This window comes from Nelusetta ayraudi, unplaced genomic scaffold (genome assembly GCF_046127955.1).
Source record: "Nelusetta ayraudi isolate G7.1 ecotype Tasmania unplaced genomic scaffold, CSIRO-AGI_Nayr_v1 ptg000007l, whole genome shotgun sequence".
Classification (NCBI taxonomy): domain Eukaryota; kingdom Metazoa; phylum Chordata; class Actinopteri; order Tetraodontiformes; family Monacanthidae; genus Nelusetta; species Nelusetta ayraudi.
The window spans coordinates 2,393,039-2,417,500 of record NW_027466057.1 but is presented as its reverse complement, the minus strand read 5'-3'; the positions used below and the strand labels follow the sequence as shown (position 1 = coordinate 2,417,500).

Sequence of the window (24,462 nt, the reverse complement as noted above, 5' to 3'; positions counted from 1 at the left end):
ACACATACACACACACACTCACACAAAGATGGTACAGGAAAGGGTTCTGGTTCTCCAGTCCGAGAGAGGGAACTGTTCCATAAACTCCAGGCCAGGGTCCATCTGAGTGGAGCTAAGAGGCTGAAGGAAAACATTGTTGAGAGACGTTAACCCCTTTACATCTCGCCTCAGATCCTTGGTGGGTTTTTTTGGATGGGACACAAAAGTGGGACATCTAGACTTTTGGGTGAACTAGTTTGGTACTATCCTGTCGCTCTGGCCCTTCATTCCTGCATGGTCCCTATTGGTGTTCCAGCCAGCATGAGAACAAGGACACAAACTGTGAATCATCTTTGTATTTTTTAAATAAATTCCTCAGCAACATTTACGGCTTTGGTTTTTTGAAAATGGTTTATTTTAAACATTTAGCGATTTTGTTTTTCCTTTGGAAGTTTTATTATTTTTGTTTATTTCTGTTAACTATTTTTATTTAACTAATGATAATGTATAGATATTTATTCTAGCAATAGTCTTCCTATTAAGATATACTGTGCTGATGCATCCTCTGAATAACTGAAAATAACGTATAAATATATATATAAACATATATATATATATATATAGAGAGAGAGAGAGAGAGAGAAAGAGATGATAATAATAACCGAAACTGCAAAATGATTTTCCTAATAAAAATGTGAACTGGGGAAAGTTTCTGGCCTGTTTTTTTTGTCTTCTTCATTGAGTACAAGTTTGATGCGAGTGATGCTGAATGCTATCACAGCTCTCCTTCAGTGCTAATCAGCAATTGACTATCAATGGTGGTGAAGGGTGACTTCAGGTTCTGGCTGTTTTGCCACTGCTCAAACTTCTGGTTTTGCTCAGCCGCAGCCTGTTCAATCGAGGAAATGATTTCTGTTTGTTTGGATTTCACTCTTGATTTGTGAGGATGTCCACAAGAAGGAAACGTCAGTCAAGGTTTTTGGACAAATAATTTCATCCTATAGAGAATGTGAGCACTAATGCTTTGGGCCTGATGTTCGCATTGTTGATGTAAATGAAAATGAAAGTTTAAACCATTATCTCAATCTTCAATCTCTTACAGTCAATGTTGGACATTTTCTGAACATCTTCTGAGTGTTGTGTCAGCACTACATCAAGCCTCGCCAGTCAAAAGTCGGAAGCAATGTTCGTGCCATGTGTTTGTGTGGAGAACACGCCGTCAATTCTGAAAAGTCAGCGGCCATTTTACATTTAAAACACATTTTATTGCAGCTCCGCCACATTCCCACTCCCTCTTTTCTCGCTTTCGCTCTTAACCCTCTCACATCTGCTTTGAGGATGATGTGCCGGGCGCGGTTGCCATGGAGACGGAGTGACGTTGACGACGGTTGTTGCGTCATGTGACCCTGGCGGGGGTGGGGGGTGGAGGACTGGAGTGACTGAGGAGATGCATAACGACGGGCTGAGGTCTCCCAGGCTGCTGCTGCTGCTGCTGCTGCTGCTGCTGAGGGCTGTAGAACAACGCCGAGAGGAGGGGGGATAAAATTTAAAAAATAAATTAATAAATAAAATCCCCTCGCCCCCACAGGCCAGTGTGGCAGCCCCTCTGTTGGATCCCTGGGAGATGATGCTCTGCGCCGCGTGACTGTGCAGCGGGGGAAGACTGTACCGAATCAAACGAACCCAGCGCGCGTGCACGGCAGCTTGGAGCGCGAGACTTCAGGGGTCTCTCCACCCCAACTGTGTGTGTGTGTGTGTGTGTGTGTGTGTGTGTGTGTGTGTGTGTGTGGGCGAGGGTACCACCTCTGCCACTACCCCACTATCTTCTAGTCATGACTCACGCGGGGCTTCCCACAGCTCATTTATTAAGGTAGGAAGTGGGGGTGGAGCAATCACGTCTGCCATCACATGTTCATCAAGGAGCCTCACTGGGGGTTGAGGAGGAAAAATGAGGGGGGGAACGCTGAAGAAGTGGGGGATGAATGTACAAATGTATAGGCATCAGCGTTATTTCACACATCAGTGGAAATGAGGCCAATGCGGTAGCCAGCTGGAGTTATAAATAGCTCCCCGGTGGTTTTAGCTAGCAATGGAGGTAGAAGGTGCAGCCACGTCTCCACCTCCGTCCACACGCGCATAGGCGTCCACACATGTTGTTTTTGTTTTGTTTTTAATGTATTTTTATGTTTGTTCTTGTTGTTATTGTTGATTAACACCACACGGCCAATAACCATGCAGCTCTCAGGCAGCACTCCGTTAGCTCCGTGTGGAGAAAGTAGGGGGATACGTGCCATGCCGAGCCGCGCCGTGTCGAGCCGAGCCGAGCCGAGCCGAGCTGAGACGGGCCTACCAAGAATAGAAGGAGCGGCCCACACCTCCCCGGAGAGGACCGGGCTGCTGCCACCGCTATTGGGCCAATGGCGACACCGTGTGGTGGAAAAGTAAAGCGTTCCCCTTCCTGTGTAGACATGATGCGTATAGATCCCACCTATGCAGTGCAGGCAGTTTTCGGGTGGGGACTGAGGACCGTATCAGCCGTGAAATTTAAAAAGAAATATTCGAACACATAAATCTATAGACCCCTTCATTGTATACAACCATTCCAAGCCTAGGGAGGTTGCGCGCGCAGCACAAGGCCAGAAACTGTCTTCGTATATGAGAAGAAGAGCGTGGATGCCCACGATCCTTCACCGGATATGTCCGAATATGCACTTTTGTTGTCCATTAAGGATTGTGAAGAACACCCTAGAAAATTAGTATTAGCCGAAGGGGGCAACAGTCTGCCTGACCCAGCTTGTTGCTAACAAGAGCACTAGCGGCTAATTGCAAGCTAGCTACCTTTGTCTGCCACCAAATAACTTCACGCAGCATATGTTTCATGTGTCATGTATCCCAGGCTTTTCAAACAGAAAGAGCTGTTAAATGATAACTTGCCTGAACTGAAGTGAGCACTACAAACACGAGCCCCTTTGACTGCAGTAGCGTCATTCCAGGCTTCTCGTTTCAGTGCTTGCAGCCACAGACAGCATCTATTCTGTTGAAACGGATGAGATCCTGTGCAGGTATTATGAAGAACTTCGTACCACTGCTGGTTCTGTTTTCACAGCCAACGGCACTTCAAGTAGGCATCTTAGCACGATGTTGAACTTCATTAGTTTGCCGCCAATGCAACTGCACATCAACATTCCGATTGGATGGAATGTTGATTGACATTGGCTTTGATCGGTCAGAATACACGAAAGTCAAAACTATGCTTGTTTAAGATAAACGTAACCGATTAGCACGTAAAACAGCACATATCTTTATAATTTGTTGTGTGTTTAGTTAAATTGGACCAAAGGAATGGTCACTAGACATTTGGCTGTCCATTTAGAGCTTTCGCGAAGTGACTTTCTTTGAAGAATTTGTGATAGTGCATAGTAGTGGACAGGGATTTTCTGACCCCATATTTTCTGTGACGTTTACCAAGAAGGGGTCTCTAGAATGTCAAGGTACATTTTTTAAAAAAAATCTACAGAGATTTAATTGGATGATGAACAGTAGGCAGACCCTTTGATAGGAAAAAAATTTATAAACTTTTTAATGCCTAGAATCGAATGTAAACTTATTTAACTGTAAGTGATGCAATAGAGGTCATTTCACTTAATTAAAAGTAAATTGGAAAAAAAAAATTTTGGTTTGTTTGTTTGTTTGTTTGGGTTTTTTGTTTTTGTTGCATGCTAAATTCTGCTCTGTTTTTTTGTAACTAATGTCTTCTAACAGTCTAACCCCATGGAGATAATTGTAAAAGATTTGCAAAGTATCGCCTAGGATTTGGCATCACCCAGTGGTAAGAACGCAGATTGCAAACAATGTTAATCCATGTTTTCCCATTAGTATCACTTGGCCACAAATCTTTTAATGTATTTGAAAACAGCCATGAATTAGAATTTTTTTTGTATATTTGCCTTGCAAACATAATGTAGTTTATATTTCCTGCCTCTAAATTACATACTATGCCTTTAATGCTTCAGCAAGGGTTCGTGTTTTTAATGGAAGCAGGTCAAAGAAACAAATGGTTTTAGTATGAAAAAATAGAGACGGATGTGACCGAAACAGGGGGGGCGGGGGGGTCAAAACGTCAATTTGGGAGATTTCGGGTTAAAGGTGATGGATGGAGGGAGGAGGTGATAGGGAGAAAGAGCAGAGAGAGTCGGGGGGATGGTGATGGGGGGTGGAGGAGTGGACGGACCCTGACAGCAACGGAGGGGGAAGCGTTTGGCTCGGCTAAGACGTGTGAGCAGAGAGGGTGAGGGAAGAGGAACTGGCCCTTTAAATTGACGATCACACACAGCGCGTTCGAAGGTGAGTTTAGAGATATTCCGGGTTTTCTTTTTTTTTTCCCCTCCTTCCTCTTCTTCCTCCTCTTCTTCGTCTTCTCTCCTCTTCCCACCACCGACCCTCTCGCTGTTTTTAATTGCCAGCGCGTCTCCGCGCATCAGCAGTCCCCCACCACCCCCAACCCACCCCGGCTTCTCACGGCACCGAGGGGCGGCTGCAGCGGAGAGGGAAAGGGGGCTTCGTTTGTGTCACGAATCCGGTTTGCAAGCCCACCACCGCCGCCGGCAAAGAGAGGGTGGGGAGGACGAGGGGGACGGGGTCAGTGGAAGGTTTTATTTAGTTTTTATCATCATCATCATCATCGTCATTATTATTTTTTATTTTTCTCCACAGCGCCGCTTTACTGGAAGGACGCACGACGGTCGCAGCCTCCGAAAAGAAGACGCCGGATTGTGCGCAGGGCCGGATATGTCGACCAGCTTGCATGTTCTGCGCTCCGGGCTTGGTTCCATTTTTCCCTCCTCCTTCTCCTTCTCCTTCTCCTCTTCCTCCACCGCCGCCGCCGCCGCTGCTGCTGCTGGGTGAATATTGGCTTCCTCCTTCCCTAAACTTGTCACCACCCTGCTCGCACCGAGGCAGGCAGGCATTGCTTGGAGGGCAGGCTTTTTGCGTGCGTGCCAGAGAGTGTGTTTGGACGTGTTTGTGTGTTTGGACGGACGCACGCAGAGAAGGACACGCTGTTCTTATCCATCAAAATGCCCGCATTGTGATTTCATGCGGTGGAGAGCAGCGTGCGGGGCCTGTAGCGAAAGACGTGGCTCCGAACCGCAGGCCCCGATCAGGATCAATAGGGGTTGACGCGATTTTTTTTTAATTGTTATTTATTTATTTATTTATTTATTTATTTATTTCTATCATTGCGCGTCTTGAAAGCTGGCTAGCTGTAAAGGGAGGCCTGTCTTACTCTGGCACTGTATTGTTTTGGTCCTGGTCATGATTTTTGGAGCCTAATGTCAATGTTTTGGTTCTGTGCATTGGTTTGAAAATGAAATGTGGTATCCTGCACAGACGGAGCATAACGGTGCACTCCTGAGAAGCAGAGGATGATGTCTGGGCCATATTGAGCTCTGTGAGCCAATGCAGAAAAGTTTTTGGAAATCAACAGGCTGGAGAAATTTCTTGTGTGTGGATGGAAGACACGTGCAGAAGGTGCAAGGGAAGGCATCTTTTTCTGAAACAAGATTTGTCCTTAATGACAACAGATGTCTTCTGTGCAGTCAAACGCTGGGACTGTTTATTTATTGGCACCAGCAAGAAGAGAGCACTGTTGTTTTGGCTGTAGTGTCAAGTGTCCTCCTGAGGCTGTTGCCGTTCACGTGCATGCTTTCATTCGACTGTCTAGTGTTGCATAAAGGGAAACACGGGGACACTCCCCAAAAGATGACAATCTTATTTTGAAGTAATTTAGAATGTATTTATAATAATAACATCCATAGACTCTTTGTTTTTCATGTTAAGGAGCAGGTTTTGTATGTTGTTTGGAGTGTCACAAACAGATTTAGACTTTGTTAATTGTGCTGTTGTCATACAAGCGCTAATAGCTTCATTTAAGAGGATACTAAAAATGTTGGAAGTTTTGAACTTTAACTTTTTTATTCATATGGCACCTGAGTATAAATATATATTTTTATTTTTATTTTGGAATAACATATGGGAGGTTTCAAGGTCCAAGCAATTCTTAATCAGCAGCATTTGAATAAAGTTGAGAACATGTCATTTGATACTCGGCACACTTGGAAAAATGGTATTGACTGGTCGATGGATTGTCAAAACTGTATGTGTGCGCTGTGGAGGTGGAAGAAAGTCAAACTATAAAAGTAATTTCAGTGCCAGTGTGGACACAGCAGCAGCAGCAGCAGCAGCAGCAGCAGCACTAATTACAGACAAGAATCTCTGTGCTGCTGCTCAGTAGGAGTAATTAAAGCAGGCCCACCTCCCCAGAGAATGAAAGAGGGTGAAAGACACTGAGACACAATGAGCAACGCAGCTGTAACACACTTTATGTGATGTGTGTAAGAAGTGGTGCAAATTTCTCTACAGTCTCCTGAAAGCAGTTTGAAATATAAGTTCCAAAATACATTCAACAAAAAAACTTGTGTTTGAGGAATCCAACCACGTTTTTTTTAAATCCCTACATAAGAAAAAACATTATGATATCTATAATTGTGTCATTGTTGATATGTTTGCAGTAATCTCACTCATTTTCTTTGTTTTTGTTCAGCAAAAATAAACCAATGTGAGCTCAGCTGCCCTCCAGCCCTGTTTTGACTTGGAAGTTACCGGCTGCAACTCTCTGGACATCGTCACCATCTTTTTCCTGCCTGCCTAAAGTCATCCAGGTAATACTTTGTTTTTTTGTTTTTTTATTATTATTATTATTATTATTATTATTATTATTATTATTATTATTATTATTATTATTATTATTATTATTATTATTACGTGTTTGTGACCGATTGTGTTGCATTACCTGGTTTTCACCACAGGGTTGTGCTCTAATCTAATAAATAAAGCAGGAGGTCTCGACAACTTGGCAACAATGGATAGAACATTGGATTCATTTGCAAAAGTACATTCTGAAAAATGACTGCACAGTACAAGGTTTCTGCCTTATTGACAGTAAAAGTGTGCAGTGTCTTACATGAGTTTATTATGTGAGCAAGATCCTGAAGTTATAATGTCACATTGAGCCTCGGAAGAAATGCAAAAATGTGTTTCTCTGTTGGCCTACGCTACAATCAAAAAAAAATGTCTGTATTTGTTTGAGGTACAGCTTTGGGGTAAATAATTTCACCTTCAATTTAAGGTCCTATATTATATGTTGGCCTATTTGTGAACTGTCTAAAAATGAGAGAAGTCTTTCTTTCTTTTCCCTGGTCTGCTTTTCAAAAAATGAAATGTGCATGATGTCACAAATGATTACCTCATTAATATCAATCGCATTTTTCCCTGTGTTTGTCCCAATCACAAGTTGCAGAAGATATAGCGAAGCATCAGTTTTGGCCAGGAGCTGTAAACAGGGCACTAAATGTTCCATTAAATTCATACTGTTAGGGGTGAAAATAAAGGATTTGAAAACTGTAAAATAAGTGACCTTTAAAATAACCTCTGACTCTCAGTGTAGATTGATGCTGTACAGTTCTTCACACATCATTGATTTGCAAATGCTCCTCCTGTGTAAATATCCATCTGCCCTTGAAAATGTACTTTAAGTTTATCTGGTTACCTTGAGAAAAAAAAAATGGAATTTAGTGGTCTTATCTTGTACTCTTGCAGTTTCCTTTTGTGTCGTCCGAGTCTGATGGATCAGTATGTCCACCACTAACAATATCGCCCAGGCCAGGAAACTGGTGGAGCAGCTGAGGATCGAGGCAGGGTTTGAGCGCATTAAGGTAGGACGGGTCTTTTAACGGAGAATGTGGTAATAAGCAAATCAGGTCGTGACACCAGACAATGTTGTGTTGAGATTCCACAGCTTCCACAGCTATGACGCACTAAAAGCAAAATACCATACCATATTTACATTTTATGTAATCCTTTTACACATGAACCCACCTCCAAAAGTTTGCAACCCGTTCAATTCTAGTCAGTTCAAGTCTGTTGTTGCCTCATAAGTTTTTGCATTCCTGTGGAATCAAAGTTCGAATCAAACTTTAGCAGGATTGTGACATGCCTAGTATTGCAAGTGTGCCTGCATGCGTGATTTGACCCAGCTCTGTCCTTACACGCTGCTTTTCTTCGTCTTCATTTTCTTCATCCAATTGCCAAACTTGTCCTCCAAATGTCATCTCCTCAACTCCTCCCCATGTGTCTCTCCCCCACCTGCGCTTATTTCACCCATGACCAGGTGTCCAAAGCGGCAGCAGACCTGATGAGTTACTGTGAGCAGCACGCTCGTAGCGACCCTCTGCTGGTCGGGGTCCCTACTTCAGAAAACCCTTTCAAGGACAAGAAGCCCTGCATCATCCTATAGCTGCGCATGGCCCCTTTAATCCCTGACAAACATACACACACAGACACACACACAAATACTCAGTCGTTCAATCAGTGTACAAGATGTGCACATACCATGCAGAATATCTAACACACGTACACACTCAAACACACGGCCCCCTCCCCACAAAATAGCCACTTTGGAAAAGTGCCATACTCCTGAGCCACAGCTAGGGGGCATGCATCGTGTGCCCTTGTGGCTGAAATCAGTAGAACCCTGAGGATGATCCAAGGTGCTTTGGTAATATTCCTTTGCTGGTGAATATAAGATCTAAAGTGTCTGCTCAGTTTAAGGAAATAAGGATTTGGAGGCTATAAATAAGTAGGAAACTATGATTGGCATCTTCTCCCGGGGAACCGGGGTTCGGTTTAAAGATGGACAGCAGTGCCACAAGCACAGAGTGGGAGGTTGCATGGGGGCAGCAGCCGAAGAACGGTAGGCGCTCCTCCCCTCCAGCCGTGCCAGACACGATTTAAAGCCCTGCATAGAGCTCAGTCAAGACTTTATTCCCAGGCATGGGGTGTTGCACTCGATGCTGCCCGCCCAAAATTTCTGTTGAAGTTGGCCAAGTAGCCTTTCGCCTTTATCGAGGCTGGCCCGTTGTCACCCCAAACCCACCAGACCTTCTCCGCCTGTGGCCTCGCCGTCCGGCCAAACCTCCAGCTGTGCCAACATGTGCAGGAAGTCGTCTCTAGGTGCTGATCTGCCATCACCTCCGTCAACGGCGATGCCTGTCGACGGGCTGACCTCAGGTCTGCAACTACAAGGAGGGACTCGAGCTATTAACCTGGAAGTTTACCGCATTTTTCTTAAAAAAGATACTTGTCTGTGAACTCAGTGTACCTTTTTAAAATATTTTTTCCAGAGCATTACTTAACAGATAAAATTATATTGTACACTTGTTTCGTTTGTTTGTTTGTTTGTTTTTTAAGTCTTCTTTTTTCTGTCTCCCCAGCTAATGAGGTTTAATTTCCTGGTTGCTGCTAAATGCTAGTGTTATAGCAGGAAGTCGGCTTGAGAGCCAGCTGGCTTTGGAAATACAGATACCTGCCTGGGAAGCCAACTTCTAACTGCTCTCAACCCGAGAGAGGGCGAGGTCGTAGGCCGGCCACACCTGAAAGCCAGGCTGCGGGGAGGCAGGCGGAGGGAAATCCTTACTCAAATAGTGAAGCGCTCCTCCCTGTCTATGATAGGTGTTTTTTTCAACCTGCTGTAGCTAAGTAGTTGAATGAAGGAAACTATAAAGTTCGGTGAGCGTGAAGAGTTGCTAATCACGCTGTCTTGGCTGTAAAATCAGAGCAGAGGAGAATGTAGCCTGGCTTTACCACCTTGTCTTTTCTGCTACATATTGCTCCTCTGCTTGATTGGAGAGTTGAAAAAGGTGAAAAATTCATTAAATTAAAAATTAAAAAAAAGTAAGGGAAAAAAATATTTTAAAGTGAAGTTGTGCAAAGTGTATAAACTTTCTTTCCGACGTGTGCAGAAGTGTGCTGAGTTGAAGAGTAGCTGTTTTTGGCTTTTATTTTCGAGTTTCTTCTTTCTGTGGAGTCCATGGAACCTGGTCAGTTGAGTATTATCCTGTACAGTGTTTGTAAGATACAACATCTGAACACACAGTCCCTCTCTATGAATATAGGGGATTTTTTTTTAGTACTGTTTCTGTTCGGTCAGTCAGAATCATGTCTGTCTTTTTTTTATTATTATAGTTAGGTTTTTATAGATCTTAGAGGCCCGCGCTAGCTGGTGATGGGTTTTAACACAAATACAAATACGGGCGAGGTGATATTGAAATCGTGTAAGGTGGAAACAGGCATCCTGTTAGTTCTTCGGCTCCTTTCTAGAGGAAGAATCAACATCGGACCTCATTTCAGTGGCAAAACCAAACTCCTGATTGTGTCGCTAAACAGGTTGAGTTTCTCCATTCAGCGCCACTGTCCGCAACCCCCGCCCCTCCGTGGGCGACGGGGACAATAGGGCGCACGCAACCAAAATGACGCGCGCTCTCTTCTCTCGTCTTTTCGGCAAAGGAGTGGCAGCTTTCAGAACCAGCGTGTGACAGTTTATCGGTTGGAAGAAGGCGAGCCTTATCCCGCAGTATTTACATTGGAGCGCTGGGCCGAGGCCTTTTGTGCAGAGTGACGTACAGCGACAGAACTGGGTGGGGTCTTTTCAGACTGGACTCGCTGGCCGTTGATGGAGTGTCATTGGAATTGAACCTGCTTCTTTTCTTGTCCTTTAATCGCCTGGTGAATAGGAGCCACCTGCCACACTTTTTTTTTTTGTCTTTGTTTCTTTGTCGCGGTGGTGGTTGGGGCTTCTGAGCGTTTGAAATTTGCAAAACAAGTAAACAAGCAGACCGTTCTCCGGTGGACAACTTGCAAAATGAAAGGTGCATCTTAAAAGTTGGAAGCTTGCAGCAGGTGTCAACACACAGCGTTGAAATCTCTAAAAATACGCAGTTTTTTGCTCTGAAGGTGCTGACAGGCTGAATATGTGGCTTTCAGCCCAGCCCACCATCCCCATGCCCCCGTTTTCGTGCTACGCTAAGCCAACCTGCTGTTTCAGTTTGACATTACACCTTCCCCTCTGCATGCAACCGATAAACAACAAGAAATAGAATAAAAGCAGCTGCAAAATTAATTATCCATCGACTCTTTTACGACGGACGACACGAGGCCCAGTTTGTTTCACTTGTCCGCCTTTGTGGGCAAGGAGCTGGACGGAGGCTGAAAACGCGTGTGAGTGTGTGCACCTCTGTGGGCGCGCGTTGGCTGGGTGGCATTGGGTACAAGCGTTTGGAAGCCAAAAAAAGAATGATTGGATGGAGACGTAGGCGCACGGCTGTGCGTGTGTGGGAGCTTCATGCGCCGCCTCCACTTCTCTGCACCGTGTCACATATAGTACTGTTACAGTACCTGCAGCCCCAACAATTCTAGGTCAGGGTGAATCTGATCTGTTCGTGGCACAGTTCATGTGGTCAGGAGAGTGAGTCAGAGGAGTGTGCACGGCCTCCGCTCGCTCCCTATATTAGCACGTCCACAGCTTGCGTGGCCACTCCAGCGGGCAGCGAAGAATCCAATGATTTGTGTGTGGGGGGTTTGCGGGGCTATTTTTGACATCACAACCTCCAGTGCCATTTCCTTACAGTCACACATTACCTGGAATTCTGGTAGATGCTACTTTTTTTTGTGCCTGACTCAGCCTTCATTGTTTTACCTTCCGTTTATTTTCGGCACCCTGCTGAAGTCCGAGAGGCGTCTGCGAGGCAGTGAGGGTTTGGATGAGTTGGTTGATTCAACACTGTGCCACATGAAGTAAGCTTTGCAGCTGCTTCACTTACCCCAAATTTAGCTCATCTAGCTGTAGCTCTAAGGCTAAAATAAAGGGTCAAACGGCCACAAATACCAACTTCCATCAACCGAAAAATTTGTATCACTAATTCTATCCATTTGGCACAGTTATGACCTGCGCCTGGCCACAAAACAGGCTTTGGGTTAAATGCTACCCCCACACACGCACGTGTGCTGAGCTAGCATCTCTTCTGAGTTTTACTGAAGGATTTCTTGTATCCTTCTTTACAAAAACAAAGGGCATTTACTGGAAATGACTTTCTTGCTTTCTGCCCAAACTAGCTTGGGACACTCACCATTCAACCTGTCATCAGGCTTTGTGCTCACATATACTTAGCAGCTTGTGGCTTTAGCTTCTTTTTAATTTGAGAGACACGAAAGCAAGTTAGTTCTGTAATTAAATGAATTATTAGCCATAAATATGACCAAACTGTATTTAAATTCAATCAACCCCTTTACCCACTCACTTGAGACTGGAGATAACCAGAGAAAAAAGAAAGGAATTCAAATTTGGCTGCTACAAACAGAAACCAGAGTTCAGAGTTACATGGGTAGAAATCCAGAGTGATTGACTAGATTTGAATTAGCAGCAGGGATGAGCACAGTGACCCTTTAAATGTTTAGAGATGGGCTCTTGTAATTTGTCTTGCGGCGTCAAAGAGGGTTATGAGTGTAATTGGATTTACATGGCATGCATACATATCAATATACGCGCTCACAGATATTGTCCCAGAGGTGTACGACGGATGCTAACTTTGACCATCATCGTTTTGTCTTTTCAGTTATTCCAATGCCTGTTGGGCTCCCAGTCAGAAAACAGGTAGAGTCAGGCTGAATGGCCAGCTTGCAGTGGCATTGTTGTGTTATAGACAGGCTGTGGGCTTGTCCTATCAAGATGTGGATCGTTGGCAAAGTCAAACTAGAAAAGAGTGATGTGACGCAAGGTAAATCTGAATCAGGTGGTGGAAGGTTGAGACTCCTCACCTGTCAGCGCTGACGCCAAAAATCACCTGAGTCAGCTCTGAGACCCCCACCTCCCAAGACTCATCTTTTTCCATTTTTGTTCTGATCTCCTGTGTATGCATACAGTATATGTATCTTTTTTTGCCTTGATTATGGAGAAAATATATCTATTTTTTGTAACTGTTCTCTGATGTGCCATAACTCATGTTTTCTTGCACTGTTAATATTTTGTGGATATTGCTGTTAAAAAAAAAGATGATATTGAGAAGTAGATGACATTATTAAAAATATTATATAATAACAAACGCTTCTGTGTGATTTTTTTTTATTTTTATCTTTAATACCATTTTATTGTTCAGAAGTCATCTTTGCAGCAAGCGAAACCATCAGTAAGTTTGCATAAAACGGTTTAATGCTCATTAGAAAATAATGTAACAGTCCCTCAAAAACACGTTTTTGTTTGGTTTGGGTTTTTTGCTTTGTTACTTTGTTTAGAGGTCTATCGAGTCAGCCTAATGCCCACATTGTCCAATGGAAGCAGTTTCGCCGCGTAAACTCTGACGTGGCAAAACATTCAGCTCACGTGACCGCCGATTTGTTTCCGCCGTGTGCGTGCGTCGTCTCGCCGTGTGTTTTGTGCACGCCACAGATCGCCGACTCACGGGAATAGTCACAACGAATAAATTATTAACAACGCGCTCAACTGGCAGTGGTTCCTAAAACCCTCTCGTTAGCCCCCTGGCGGGTTTGTTTACCTCTCTGTCTGTTTCTTTCTTCCGGTAGACACGTAACGCCGTCCCGTGACGTAACCACGACTCAAGTAAACACAATGGGGACGCGGCGCTCGCGCGTTTGCGTGCTCAAGCACATGACGCCCAAGACTTTATGGAAATGACTCCTACCAGCCACCCTGTCGTTGTTTACACGGCTAAAGTCAAAGTTTGAGAGGCTCGACTCCTCCCCCCTCCCCCCTCCCCCTGTTTTTTATTTTCTACCATCATGTGGCAGAAACCTGCTGCAAGCAGCAAATGCCAGCAAGCCGCATTCCTGCCGGCCCAAACTGTCTGCACATTTGCAGCTGAGAGCGAGCTGATTTGCATCTTCAGCCCCACCGACAGAAAGACTACTTTTTTTTTTTTTTTTTTCCCTCCCCTTCGAACTTATATAATCTGCAAGTGGTACGTCGTATCATTTAAAAAAAGAAACAAAAAAAAAAATCACTTTAATGTTAAAAAAAATTCCACAAAGGAGGGGCTGCTAATTTTTAACTGTGCTGTTTCACTAAATAGCTATCATTAACTGCATTTTGTCTATCCAATTTTACAGTGTTTTATTTTGTTTTTTGTTTTTTTGTTTATAACAGCGTCTCTTTGGGAGTGAGTGCTTTTGTTTCCATACTGATTTTACAAAAACAGACTGCACATGGACATGCATGCTGTCTGCCCCGGTAGGTACAAGGTGTGCTGTCCAAAGATGAGAAACTGCTGGGCAGAGTAAACAAAGAGCACCAACTCCCATTGAGGTCATTTGACAGGAGTGGTATTGTTGCAAATGCTCTGCCTTAGGCCTCCTCCACGTCCTTAAAGGCGCCCATTCAACGGTCACGAGTTTCCATCGGGTTTCAAACCAGCGCCCCCTTTCTCTCCCCTGAGCCTGTCTGCAAGTCAGAGCCAATCGTGCACTTGTGCACGAACCGTAGCCAATCGGTGGTCAGTGCCCTCACCGGTCACGCCCTTGTCGAGCAGCTGGTAAACAAATGGGAGGTCCATGTGCCTTGAATGTTCCCTCTCTGACTGTGGACTGTGAGCTGACATGTGAGAGCTACAGGGTGGAGCAGAAAACACAGTGACAGCGAGACAGAAACCAACTCTCGCATTGCTGCTGCTGCTGCTGCTGCTGCTGCTGCTGCAGAACGTCTTGTGTCCTGTCCTTGTGAAGGTAGCAGCAGCAGCGTAGACGGGGTTACAGCAACACATCATTTGCACATGCATCGCTGCTCGGAAGTATGCATCAGCAGGTTTTTTTTCAGCTGCACTGTGCATCTTTTCCTGCAGCACGCTCCCTCCGCACCCCTCCCAGCGCCTCCCAGCCCGCCTGCAGAAAGCCTGCATTGGCTTGTTTTGCCTGTTCCAGAGTTTCTGTCCCCACCCGTTTCCTGCCCTGACGTTTGTTTACTACGGCGAAGGCGTGAAGGCCTCGGACACATTCCTTCACCTGCTTTAAGTCAACATGAACTCCTCTCGACATCGTCTTCCCTGTCAATTCTGGAAAAACAAATATTAATAAAGAAAGGCAAAACTTTGAGACAGCCGTTTGATCTTGAAGGCAATAATTTATTCGCTGAGAATCAACAGAGCACAAAATTGAGTCCATAAATAGCTACAAAACTACTGAGGCAGTCAACAAATGGCTGGCGCATCTCTGTTCTTAAAGGTTTGACAGCATTTCATCTAAAAAGCAGCAGCACTCCTGATGGGTAGCAGATGAACTCATCAGGTCTGACCTCAACAGTCCTTTCAACAGCTTGTTCTCGAGCTCCCTTTTGACGGAAGAAAAAATCAGGTTCTTTTTGCATCTCCTCTACATTTCTGTTTTTTTGTTGTTTTTTTTGTTTTTTTTCTTAAAGTCCTGTGCAAACTTCACTCAAGCATCATTTTCACTTTGGCTCCCATGACGACAGTTCCTCCGCAGGTTTCAGCTGCTCATTGCAAGAATGTGCACGCTGCACGCCCAGTCTTTTCTATATAAAGATCTCGGCATTGTGCGCACATACCACGCATTCACACTCACGCACGCACGCACGCATGCACGCACGCACGCACACACCTTCACTCCAACGACTCTCCCATGTCAGAATACATTGGAATGTCGGGCATAGTGTCATTACAGCATTCCTGTCTCCTCCATAGAAAACATACAGGTACTCCAGGTTTGGTTTGGCGTCGGGGTGGGGTTTCTGGCAGCACACAAAATAAGAATGAAAAAAAAAAAATTCCCAAGCAGGAGTCAGATTTTCTTGACAGACGGGTGGTGCAAAACAGATTTCCCAGTTCCAGTCCCCTCTCCACTCAACCGGAGCCCTCGGCGCTTGTCAGTCAAGACCAAATGCGGCCGAATCCGCTGCAGGACCTCCCTGCACGGACAACTTTGCTTTGTGAGCATCTGAACTCAGAAAGCTCCCGTTTTTCTCTCCTGTGTCTGTACTGCCAGGCCGCCTAGCGTTCCTGCAGGATGAGTTCGGGCACCCACTGGTTGAGGCGTCGTCTCTCCTGGTAGTAGGTCCCAACTTCTTGCAGCCTGCGATGGTCAGCCAGGGGATTCTGCAAAGGAAAAATTTGCACAAAACTCAGATTCGGGTTTTGTGTGCACAGCATTCTGCACTTCACTAAATGATTTGCCCCAGTCAGGGTGCAATGACAAGTCACTTTTGCCAATCAGAATCTTTAGCAATGGCATGCGGGCAGTTTGAGACGAGGCCTGCCTTGATGAGTCAGCTCACCGTAACCAAAATGCAGTGGAAGTCTCGGTGCTCCTCTTGGTTTCGGTTGGCATCTGGGGTGGCGCCCAGCAGCTGCTGAAGCCGCCTCAGTCCCGACACGCGCAGGATAGTGAGGTCGCTCTCACAGAAAAATGACTGGAGCAGCGTGAAGTGGATCTGCAGAGCCACATCGTCCGTGTCGTCGGCCGCCAGCACGCACAGGACAACGCTGTCCGGGTCGCTGCAAGAAACAAGACAAGAGTGTGATCAGTTCCTGCACACTGCACACACACACACACACACACACACACACACACACACACACACACACACACACACACAGCAGGATCGTTGTGTCCTTTTGTGACTCACGCGTTGAGAAGTTTGGCTGATTCATAGAGGCCGACCGTCAGACAGTCTTGCCTCTGAGCCGTCACCAGCAGCTCCTCAAGAGCCAGGCCCACTGTGTGCATCCTGAGGGGCGAGGAGGGGACCGGAGCAAGGTTTTTAGTTTACAGGCTAATGCGTTCACCTGCCTGCTGCAGAATGTTTATTTTGAATGTGCATAAAATCAGATTTTACAAGAGAAAGCTTTAGGTGGTTGCAATGCATTCCTGTCCGGGCTGATTTGGACACAAACCAAGTAACCTCATAATAATAATAATAATAATAATAATAATAATAATAATAATAATAATCCACAAACCAAAACAGAAAAACTGACCTGTTGTCCATGGACTCGTAGCTCTCCTCAGGCAGCATGTCTCCGTGGCTGAAACTAATGCCAGTGAGGAAAATGAGGTGGGGAAGGGGCTGAGAGTACTCCTGAGTGTCCAGGCAGCGCCAGTTTGTTGTTGGCAACGTTGCAACACACCGTTTTTATAGGGAGCGAGGGGAGGGCAGGCGGGACCGAAACCAAGCGAGCTCTCCGATTGGCTCGCAAGGTCTCTCTCTCTCTCTCTCGCTCTCTCTCTCTCTCTCTCTCTCTCTCTCTCTCTCTCTCTCTCTCTCTCTCTCTCTCTCTCTCTGCCACAGTCATGTGAACCTTGTTTGAATGCGAGTGGGCGATCTTTTTGCACAACAGCCTCGACAGCGCCTCCACGCGTTTGGCATCAGGCCGCGAAGTGACCAGCAAGGTTCTGGTGCAACAGCAGCTGAACGAACCGTCATTGTCGTCTCGTAACGGCACACCGGGTTTCTGTTACAGCGCGTGCCAGGTTTTGAAATAGTGTCTGACATCTAGTGGCTGGGTGGGGTAAAGACAACTTTACGTATTAAATATTATATTTGATGTCGTAATTGCGTTCAGGTCGTACAAAGACGTTCAGGGATTACTTAATAGGCTTTGTTAATGCTTTTTTTTTAAGGAGTTAACTTCTCTGTCATTTAAAATGTAATTTACACTCTCAGCATGTTGCACCTGATGAGTATCTATTCACTTTAAAACTTTTGTATTTCTCATTCATTCATTTATAATAGTATTTAGTATATGGAGGTACAAAATCAGAACATGCCACTCTCTGCAGTGAATAACCTTAATTCTGAGGCTACACTAGGAGGACGGTGGCTTTTGTAAACAGAAATTATCCAACTTTTTTAATCAATCATCATTTATTTTTTTTAAGGGGGGGGGCGGGGGGGGCACAAGGCCTTCTGGAGCCAATTTCTGGTGCCATACAGAATCGAGGCACACAGTACCAGTCACACAATGAGAGCACATCCAATAAACAGAAATATTTAAACCAAAAAAAACACACACTAAAAAACAGTACTACAAACGTCTGAGCAGACCAAAATAATAATAATAATAATAAAAAAAAGATTAATCAAAAGGTGCATACACTGTGCTGATGAGGTCTTAAAAAAACACTCGGTCGTTAAAAACGCATTGGTCCTAGTGTCCCCCATTTGCTTCCTTTTTGCTACTTTGCTCCAGAGTGTGTGTGTTATCAGAGAAACAAGCTAAGATCGACAGTGATCGACTGCGGTCAAGCCAACCGACAGTTCGACAAAAGCGGTCGAGCCAGCAGGCACTCGCTTTTTGCTTCCTGGGGTGGTGCACTAGAACCCTGAAGTGGAACACTTGAGTGACAATTAGGAATTCTCCAAATATTTACATCTGAAATCAAGAATAATAAACACAAAAAGTGCACATTTTTGGATTAGCTTTATTCTGAAATGCTACATCAGAAATCGCTGAAATTCAGTGAGGGTGTTCCTGTGGTGGTGCACTAGCACCCTGAAGTGGAATACTGGAGTGACAATTCGGAATTCTCCAAAAAATTTCATCTGAAATCAAGAATAATAAACTTAAAAAATGTACATTTTTGGATGAGCTTTATTCTGAAATGCTACATCAGAAATTTGTGAAATTCAGTGAGGGTGTTCCTGGAGTGGTGCACGAGCACCCTGAAGTGGAATGATGGCGTGACAATTAGGAATTCTCCAATAATGATAATCTGAAACCAAGTACAGTGAAAAGCGATTCGATCTCGTTTCCCCATTGAGTACAATCACTATCGTAATACCTGGTGTACACGGAGCAAGCAAAAAGCCTGTTGGCTCGACCGCTTTTGTCGAACTGTCGGTTGGCTTGACCGCAGTTAAGATCGTCGTTGATCATTTTTGCCTTCTTCCCTAGCCACTTACCCTCCTTTACTGTAGCATTTACTGGAAGTAATGTTTTGTCCGAGACATGCCTGTTTCAAAATATGGTCTCCCTATTGTAGCAAAACGCAGGTTGCACACGGTTAGTGTGATGCCCACTAATGTGTGCTTACATTTGTGAGTGTACTATTATTATTATTATTATTATTATTATTATTATTATTAATTATTATTATTATCATCATCATCATCATCATTATCGTCATCGTCATCATCATCATCATCATCATCATCATCATCATCATCATCATTATTATTATTATTAGTAGTAGTAGTAGTAGTAGTATTGCACATGCAGTCGCGGTTCTTTAGCCAGTAAGAGGCACAGTGAGGCTGTAGTTCACTTCCCGTTCCAAGCTAGTCGCGCTCATAGCTGCATGACTGAGTGTACGAAAGGCGTTTTCTCCGGTGTTATCCTTTTTCTCTGTCATTTCAGGTACAAAATAATCTCACATCTCAGTTTTTTTTTTTTGTTTTTTTTGTTTGTTTTTTTTTTAAAAAAACAACTGTTCAATAAGCTTGTATGTAAGGTTCAAAATAAGACACTGTTAGTTAAAATGAACGGTCGAATGTTTAACGCTATGCTCACAAGACCACAGATACGTCCACGTGGGGGGAAAACATGGATGCTAATTGTGACATTAGCATGTCCACCTTTATTTAAAGTAGTGTGGCGTCTATTTACATGTTTCTGTGTAGCAGAATTCCATGAAACACTCAAAAGTATTTGTTGATGAGGATGGTTAGCGCTGCCGCCTCACAGCAAGAAGGTCGTAGGTTCGATTCTGGGGCCCGGGCCTGGGACCTTTCTGTGTGGAGTCTGCATGTTCTCCCTGTGTCTGCGTGGGTTCTCTCCGGGTTCTCCGGCTTCCTCCCACAGTCCAAAAACATGCATGTGAGGTCAATTGAACATTCTAAATTGTCCATAGGTGTGCATGTGAGTGTGAATGGTTGTCTGTTTCTATGTGGCCCTGCGATGAACTGGCGACTTGCCAGGGTGCCACCCTGCCTTCGCCCTAAGACAGCTGGGATAGGCTCCAGCAGACCCCCGTGACCCTGAACAGGAATAAGCGGGTATAGAAGATGAATGAATGAATGAATGAATGAATGAATGAAAATTTCAGGATTACCCATAATACCAAAAGTCACAACACACCTTAGTGACAGGGACATTTTCATCCTTTTCCAAGTTTATTCATAATGAGTTCAAACACTAAACCAATCGTCTTTGCAACATGTGTCACTGTTAGTGACACGTTAGTATCACTGTAGATAACTTTCGGTTTTTTTGCTTATTTATCGACCTTTAGTTCCGCACCTACACCATCAGTGCAACAATAGCCAAGAGGATTCACTGTGTCGCTTTTGTCATTGACGCTTGCCAGGCGTCCCTCAGCCAGAAAATGGTGGACAAATTTTTGGCAATCCGGAAAAAGACCAACCAGATGGGTAGGCACACATATCATATCATGGCCTCCTTCAAGAACCCTTAACTCCTGTTGCCATGATGTTCAACTTCTATCTTGTGTACAGTTTTCTTTATTATGCAACTATTTTAATCAGTTGGCTCTCTTGTGATCGAATTTTGCTTTTGCCTTACAGGACTCCCCCAGATTGTGCTGTTGACAAAAGTGGACAAGGCCTGCCCTCTGGTGGCAGAGGACATAAAGAACGTTTATTACAGTGTTCACATTCAGAAGACGGTGAGAGGGGGGGAAAATCACTCTTGAAAAAAAAGTCTTCTCCAGTGTTTCGTAAAGTCATGTGATAATGTCCTGGTTTTCAGGCCCGGGAGTTGTCAGTCCCTCCGTATCCCGTTGTACTGCATTCTGCCCGTGAAGAACCACCACGACCTGCTGGACCTAGACCAGGACACGGACATCCTCCTGTTTTCAGCTGTTCAGCAGATGCTCAACTTCGCTGACAGTGTCTTTAAAAATGTTGCAGTTCCGAAGGGTGTCCGTCCAACTGTCACACAGTGAATTGTGTGAGAGAGATATCCCAGATCATTCAAAAATATTCTGGATTTTGTTGTTTAGCAAATAAATGATATTACATGCATCAATCATTTCTGTTGACTGCCCCTGTCATTTTTGTGGTATGGTACACTACACACTAATATTGAGGAAAAAAATATGCATCTTAACTCAATACAGAAAAAATGTATATGTAGGAAGACCTACAGTATGTATAATGACAATATTAGTCCGATATGTCTTTTCAACAACCAAAGGGCTGCGTTCTTGTTAGGAAGCGACAGGCTCATGCAGGTATTCTCATCCCAGTCCAGTATAACGTCTACCTGGCCCAGGAATAGGCAAACTACAGCCCAGAGGCCATATACAGCCTGTTAGGCTTTTTAATCCAGCCTGCCAAACTTGAATTTTTTTTATCAATAGTAGTAAGTAAGTCGTAAAATATCTTTATTCCAGCCATTTTTTTCAGTGTTTTAAGAGTCATTTCAATAAAGAGCTAAATACCGTGGAACTTCAAAGACACATATTTTGTTGTAACACTTCTGTTCATTTTCAAAAGACATTAAAGCACATTTCCTACCTGTGATATTGTGGCCCACCAGTCAAAAAGTTTGCCCAACCCTGACCAAGACCCTCCACCACACACACTTCTGTTGACTCATTCAACTCTGGCAGTCATCCAAGAACTTTGACCTGCCATCCAAGTCTGTGCTTCCAATGGGCGTTGAAGGCTCCTTGGTTGCACTACGTCCTGGCAAGACACTATAGAGTTGTGGAGTGTGGGCTGAAGAATGCAGACAGCAGGTGGAATTGGGGGGGTCCCACAGGTCCCTCCCTCTCCTCTCCAATGTGGCTGTTCACTCAGAAGATTAATGAAGGTGTGAAGTGGTGAAGCAGGACCTCAACAGGTGAACAATAGTCTGAAAAGAGGGAGGACAGGGGCGTGAAGGGAAGGGCTGTATGTTGAGAGGAAGAACAGCAGACAAGTCTGGGAGAGGGATCACCAGTTCTCTCCAGTCTGTATCAAAATGTATTGAGAATGTTGTCCTGGTCTCCATGCAAATGGTTAAACAGTGCTGCAAAAGTGAAAAACATTTTTACAATTTCTTGATAAAAAAAATTTGGAAACAATTGGAATAATTGGATCAAAACCATTGTTCCAGTGAAAATATCCAAATCATGAAGCTTTTTTTTAACACCCAGGTCTACATCAAAACCTTTCCTTAATTTTTTTCCCCTTACAATAATTGTGAGTGAAATTGTGTGAGACACAATCCATTTTTAATCTTGTTTGTACTTAATGAGCATTTGCTGGTGGTTTCTGGTTTCCACAACAGTCACATTTGATTGTGATGGGTTTGAGAGATTGTGACAGTGGTATTAGATTCATGCACCCTGATACTATTTACGCTCCGTCTTTCTAATGTATTCTTCTGAGACAATCATTAATTGGTATCACCTATAGATTGCCACATCACCACAATGGACCACTAAAACAAAGTTTAACAAACGGAGGTTAATGAGAGCTGAAACAACCTGCAGACAATGCAGCCATGTACCTACCTGCCCCAAACGCAGCGGAGAAAACAAGAGGCCAGCAAAACGGAGGGAGCCTTCGAGTCCGAAAGCGACAGACGGACACGGCCTCTGCACTGATAGGCCAATGAGTGCAGAGCAGGAGACCTCCTCAGCCATGATGATACTGCCTCACATGCTTTGGTACTGATCGATATAAATGAATGTGTTGTTCTTCAAAGCCTATATGAAACCGCTACAGTAAGTGTCGCCAATGGACGAACAACTACAGAAATGTATGTGCGCCCGTTTGAGACTTGACGTGAAGCACCGCACATTTCCACGGTCAAGTCGCTTCTGGTAAATCCGTACGTGAATGTTGAAATGGGTGTACAACGTTTTTTTTTTGTGTACATACCTTTTGTACATGAGGCCCCTGCTGGGTTTTCGTCCTTATTTTCCTTATGTTCATACTCGGAATGACCTTCCCTTGCGTTCTCTTTATAGTTTAGATTTCCACTTAGAGGTGTAGATTCTAAGACACCATGTTCAAAGACTTGAAAGAGATTAAAGTGGGGACTGTTGTACATAAACCCACAGCGCCTAATGCATTTTGTTGTTCCATGCTCGTTCAGCTGTTGCTGTATTGCTCCTCGGCTGTCCCAGGTTCATAGTCTTGGACCAGCAGATTTCTATTGACCTTGCTTGCCTGGAACTGGAAACTCTTCACCTGACGTTAAATCCGTCTCCCAGTCTCAGTAAGTCCAAAGTTCTTACTGACTCTCCATTGCGATTCAAATTATCCAACCACCCAACGCTATCTTTCAATAAGAAGCCTTTGGATTTTTTTTTTCTGAGAAAACTACTGTTTATGTGTGTGTGAATGAAGCTGGCAATCTTCATGTTCTCATTGATAAATATAGAGTATAAATATTTTTAGATAATTAACACATTGTACAGTGTAACTGGCAAAAAATTAACATCAAATAATCCATATTTTAGAAATAAACATTTCTCTTTAGTGACCTGCCCATAGCTAAAAGGGTAAGCCTCTGTAACTGTATGTTCAGTTTGGGCATGGTGGTATTTGGAGAGCTCAATCTTTTCTCGTAAACTACACAGTGTAAAAAGCTTGAGAACCACTGTACTACAGCAATCAAAATGGGAAAACGTCTTTGATTGATTTTGTGGGGAATATTTTAAAACTTCAATTTCATACTGTTTAGCTATAATGCAGAATATCTGCGAAATATCATCTTCAGTAAGTAGCAGCCTACCATTGGCAACTACTATACTCATCCGAATGAGAAAATGACTTTTGATTGATTTTGACTCTATTTAAAAACTTTAAATTGCATACAGTTTAACTTTAATGCAGAATATCAGCAAATTTGCACCTGTAGTAGGTAGCAGCCTAGCATTGTCAACTACTGCAGCAAACAGAATGAGAAAAAAAAATCTTTTGATTCAATTTTTGTGAATATTTGCATCCTGATTCGCTATAATCCACAATATCAGCACATTTGCAAATACAGTGTCATTAACTGGCCTCCACATACTACACCCATAATGTAGTAACTGTGTTGAGGAAGCCGATTGCTGAGTAAGTCAAAACCGATTATCTGGCGAATATCGAACCTCCTGCCAACTTCCCCTCACTACAACAGCATGTGTTCCATTCCACGCTTTGTGCCGTCACTGTGGCGAGTGATCCGGATTCCGGACCCTTCGTTCTTGGTGCATACGAGTTCGGAAAAAACAGACTGTGGGAGAGGGCTTGTAATCGTAGAGTATGGAGCTAGCAGTAAAGGCAATAAAATGTATGTACCGACTCCTTTTATTGTGTTGATAAATAGAAGTTGTGTGTAGGTTCTCTAATACTTTCGCAGTCACGTCTTTAAGGAAAAAAAAACTCACGTTTGAGTTTGTTTTTGCCTTCTTTTTTTAACCGCTTGCCTTATCTATCTATATGTGTCGTTCTCAAGGAAATCCTTTTAATAGCTTACAGGTGTGATGTAACTGCTGGCAGTAAAGTCGGGGTTTTTTTTCTCTCTCTCTGAGAGGGAATCTTCTAGATCTGGTTGCATTTACTGCAGTCACACAATAGCCTTTCATGTAGCATAGGGTGACCAAACGTTTTGTCCTAGACCTGCCCTTTTT

At 44.0% G+C, this 24,462-nt stretch overlaps 3 protein-coding genes across 3 annotated transcripts in view; 1 reads left to right on the top strand and 2 right to left on the bottom strand.

The window, feature by feature from the left end:
• The first annotated feature begins 4,354 nt into the window (after positions 1-4,354).
• gng7 (guanine nucleotide binding protein (G protein), gamma 7) lies at positions 4,355-12,971 on the top strand. The gene is made up of 5 exons (XM_076017815.1): positions 4,355-4,594; positions 4,693-4,880; positions 6,581-6,698; positions 7,636-7,751; positions 8,207-12,971. Exons 4-5 carry the CDS (start codon positions 7,671-7,673, stop codon positions 8,330-8,332), a joined length of 207 nt encoding a protein of 68 aa, XP_075873930.1. The 5' UTR covers positions 4,355-4,594; positions 4,693-4,880; positions 6,581-6,698; positions 7,636-7,670; the 3' UTR covers positions 8,333-12,971.
• Positions 12,972-14,978: 2,007 nt separating this feature from the next.
• On the bottom strand, positions 14,979-17,015 carry LOC142883150 (growth arrest and DNA damage-inducible protein GADD45 beta-like). Its single transcript, XM_076017813.1, has 4 exons — positions 16,869-17,015; positions 16,517-16,618; positions 16,166-16,385; positions 14,979-15,986 (listed from the first exon to the last, which is right to left on the bottom strand). Exons 1-4 carry the CDS (start codon positions 16,904-16,906, stop codon positions 15,882-15,884), a joined length of 465 nt encoding a protein of 154 aa, XP_075873928.1. The 5' UTR covers positions 16,907-17,015; the 3' UTR covers positions 14,979-15,881.
• Positions 17,016-23,580: 6,565 nt separating this feature from the next.
• The window catches only part of LOC142883143 (inositol-3-phosphate synthase 1-A-like), a 135,364-nt gene continuing 134,482 nt past the window's right edge, over positions 23,581-24,462 (bottom strand). The window contains exon 12 of the mRNA XM_076017802.1: positions 23,581-23,591. The gene's annotated coding sequence lies outside the window, so the exon portion shown is untranslated. The remainder of the gene's footprint in view (positions 23,592-24,462) is intronic.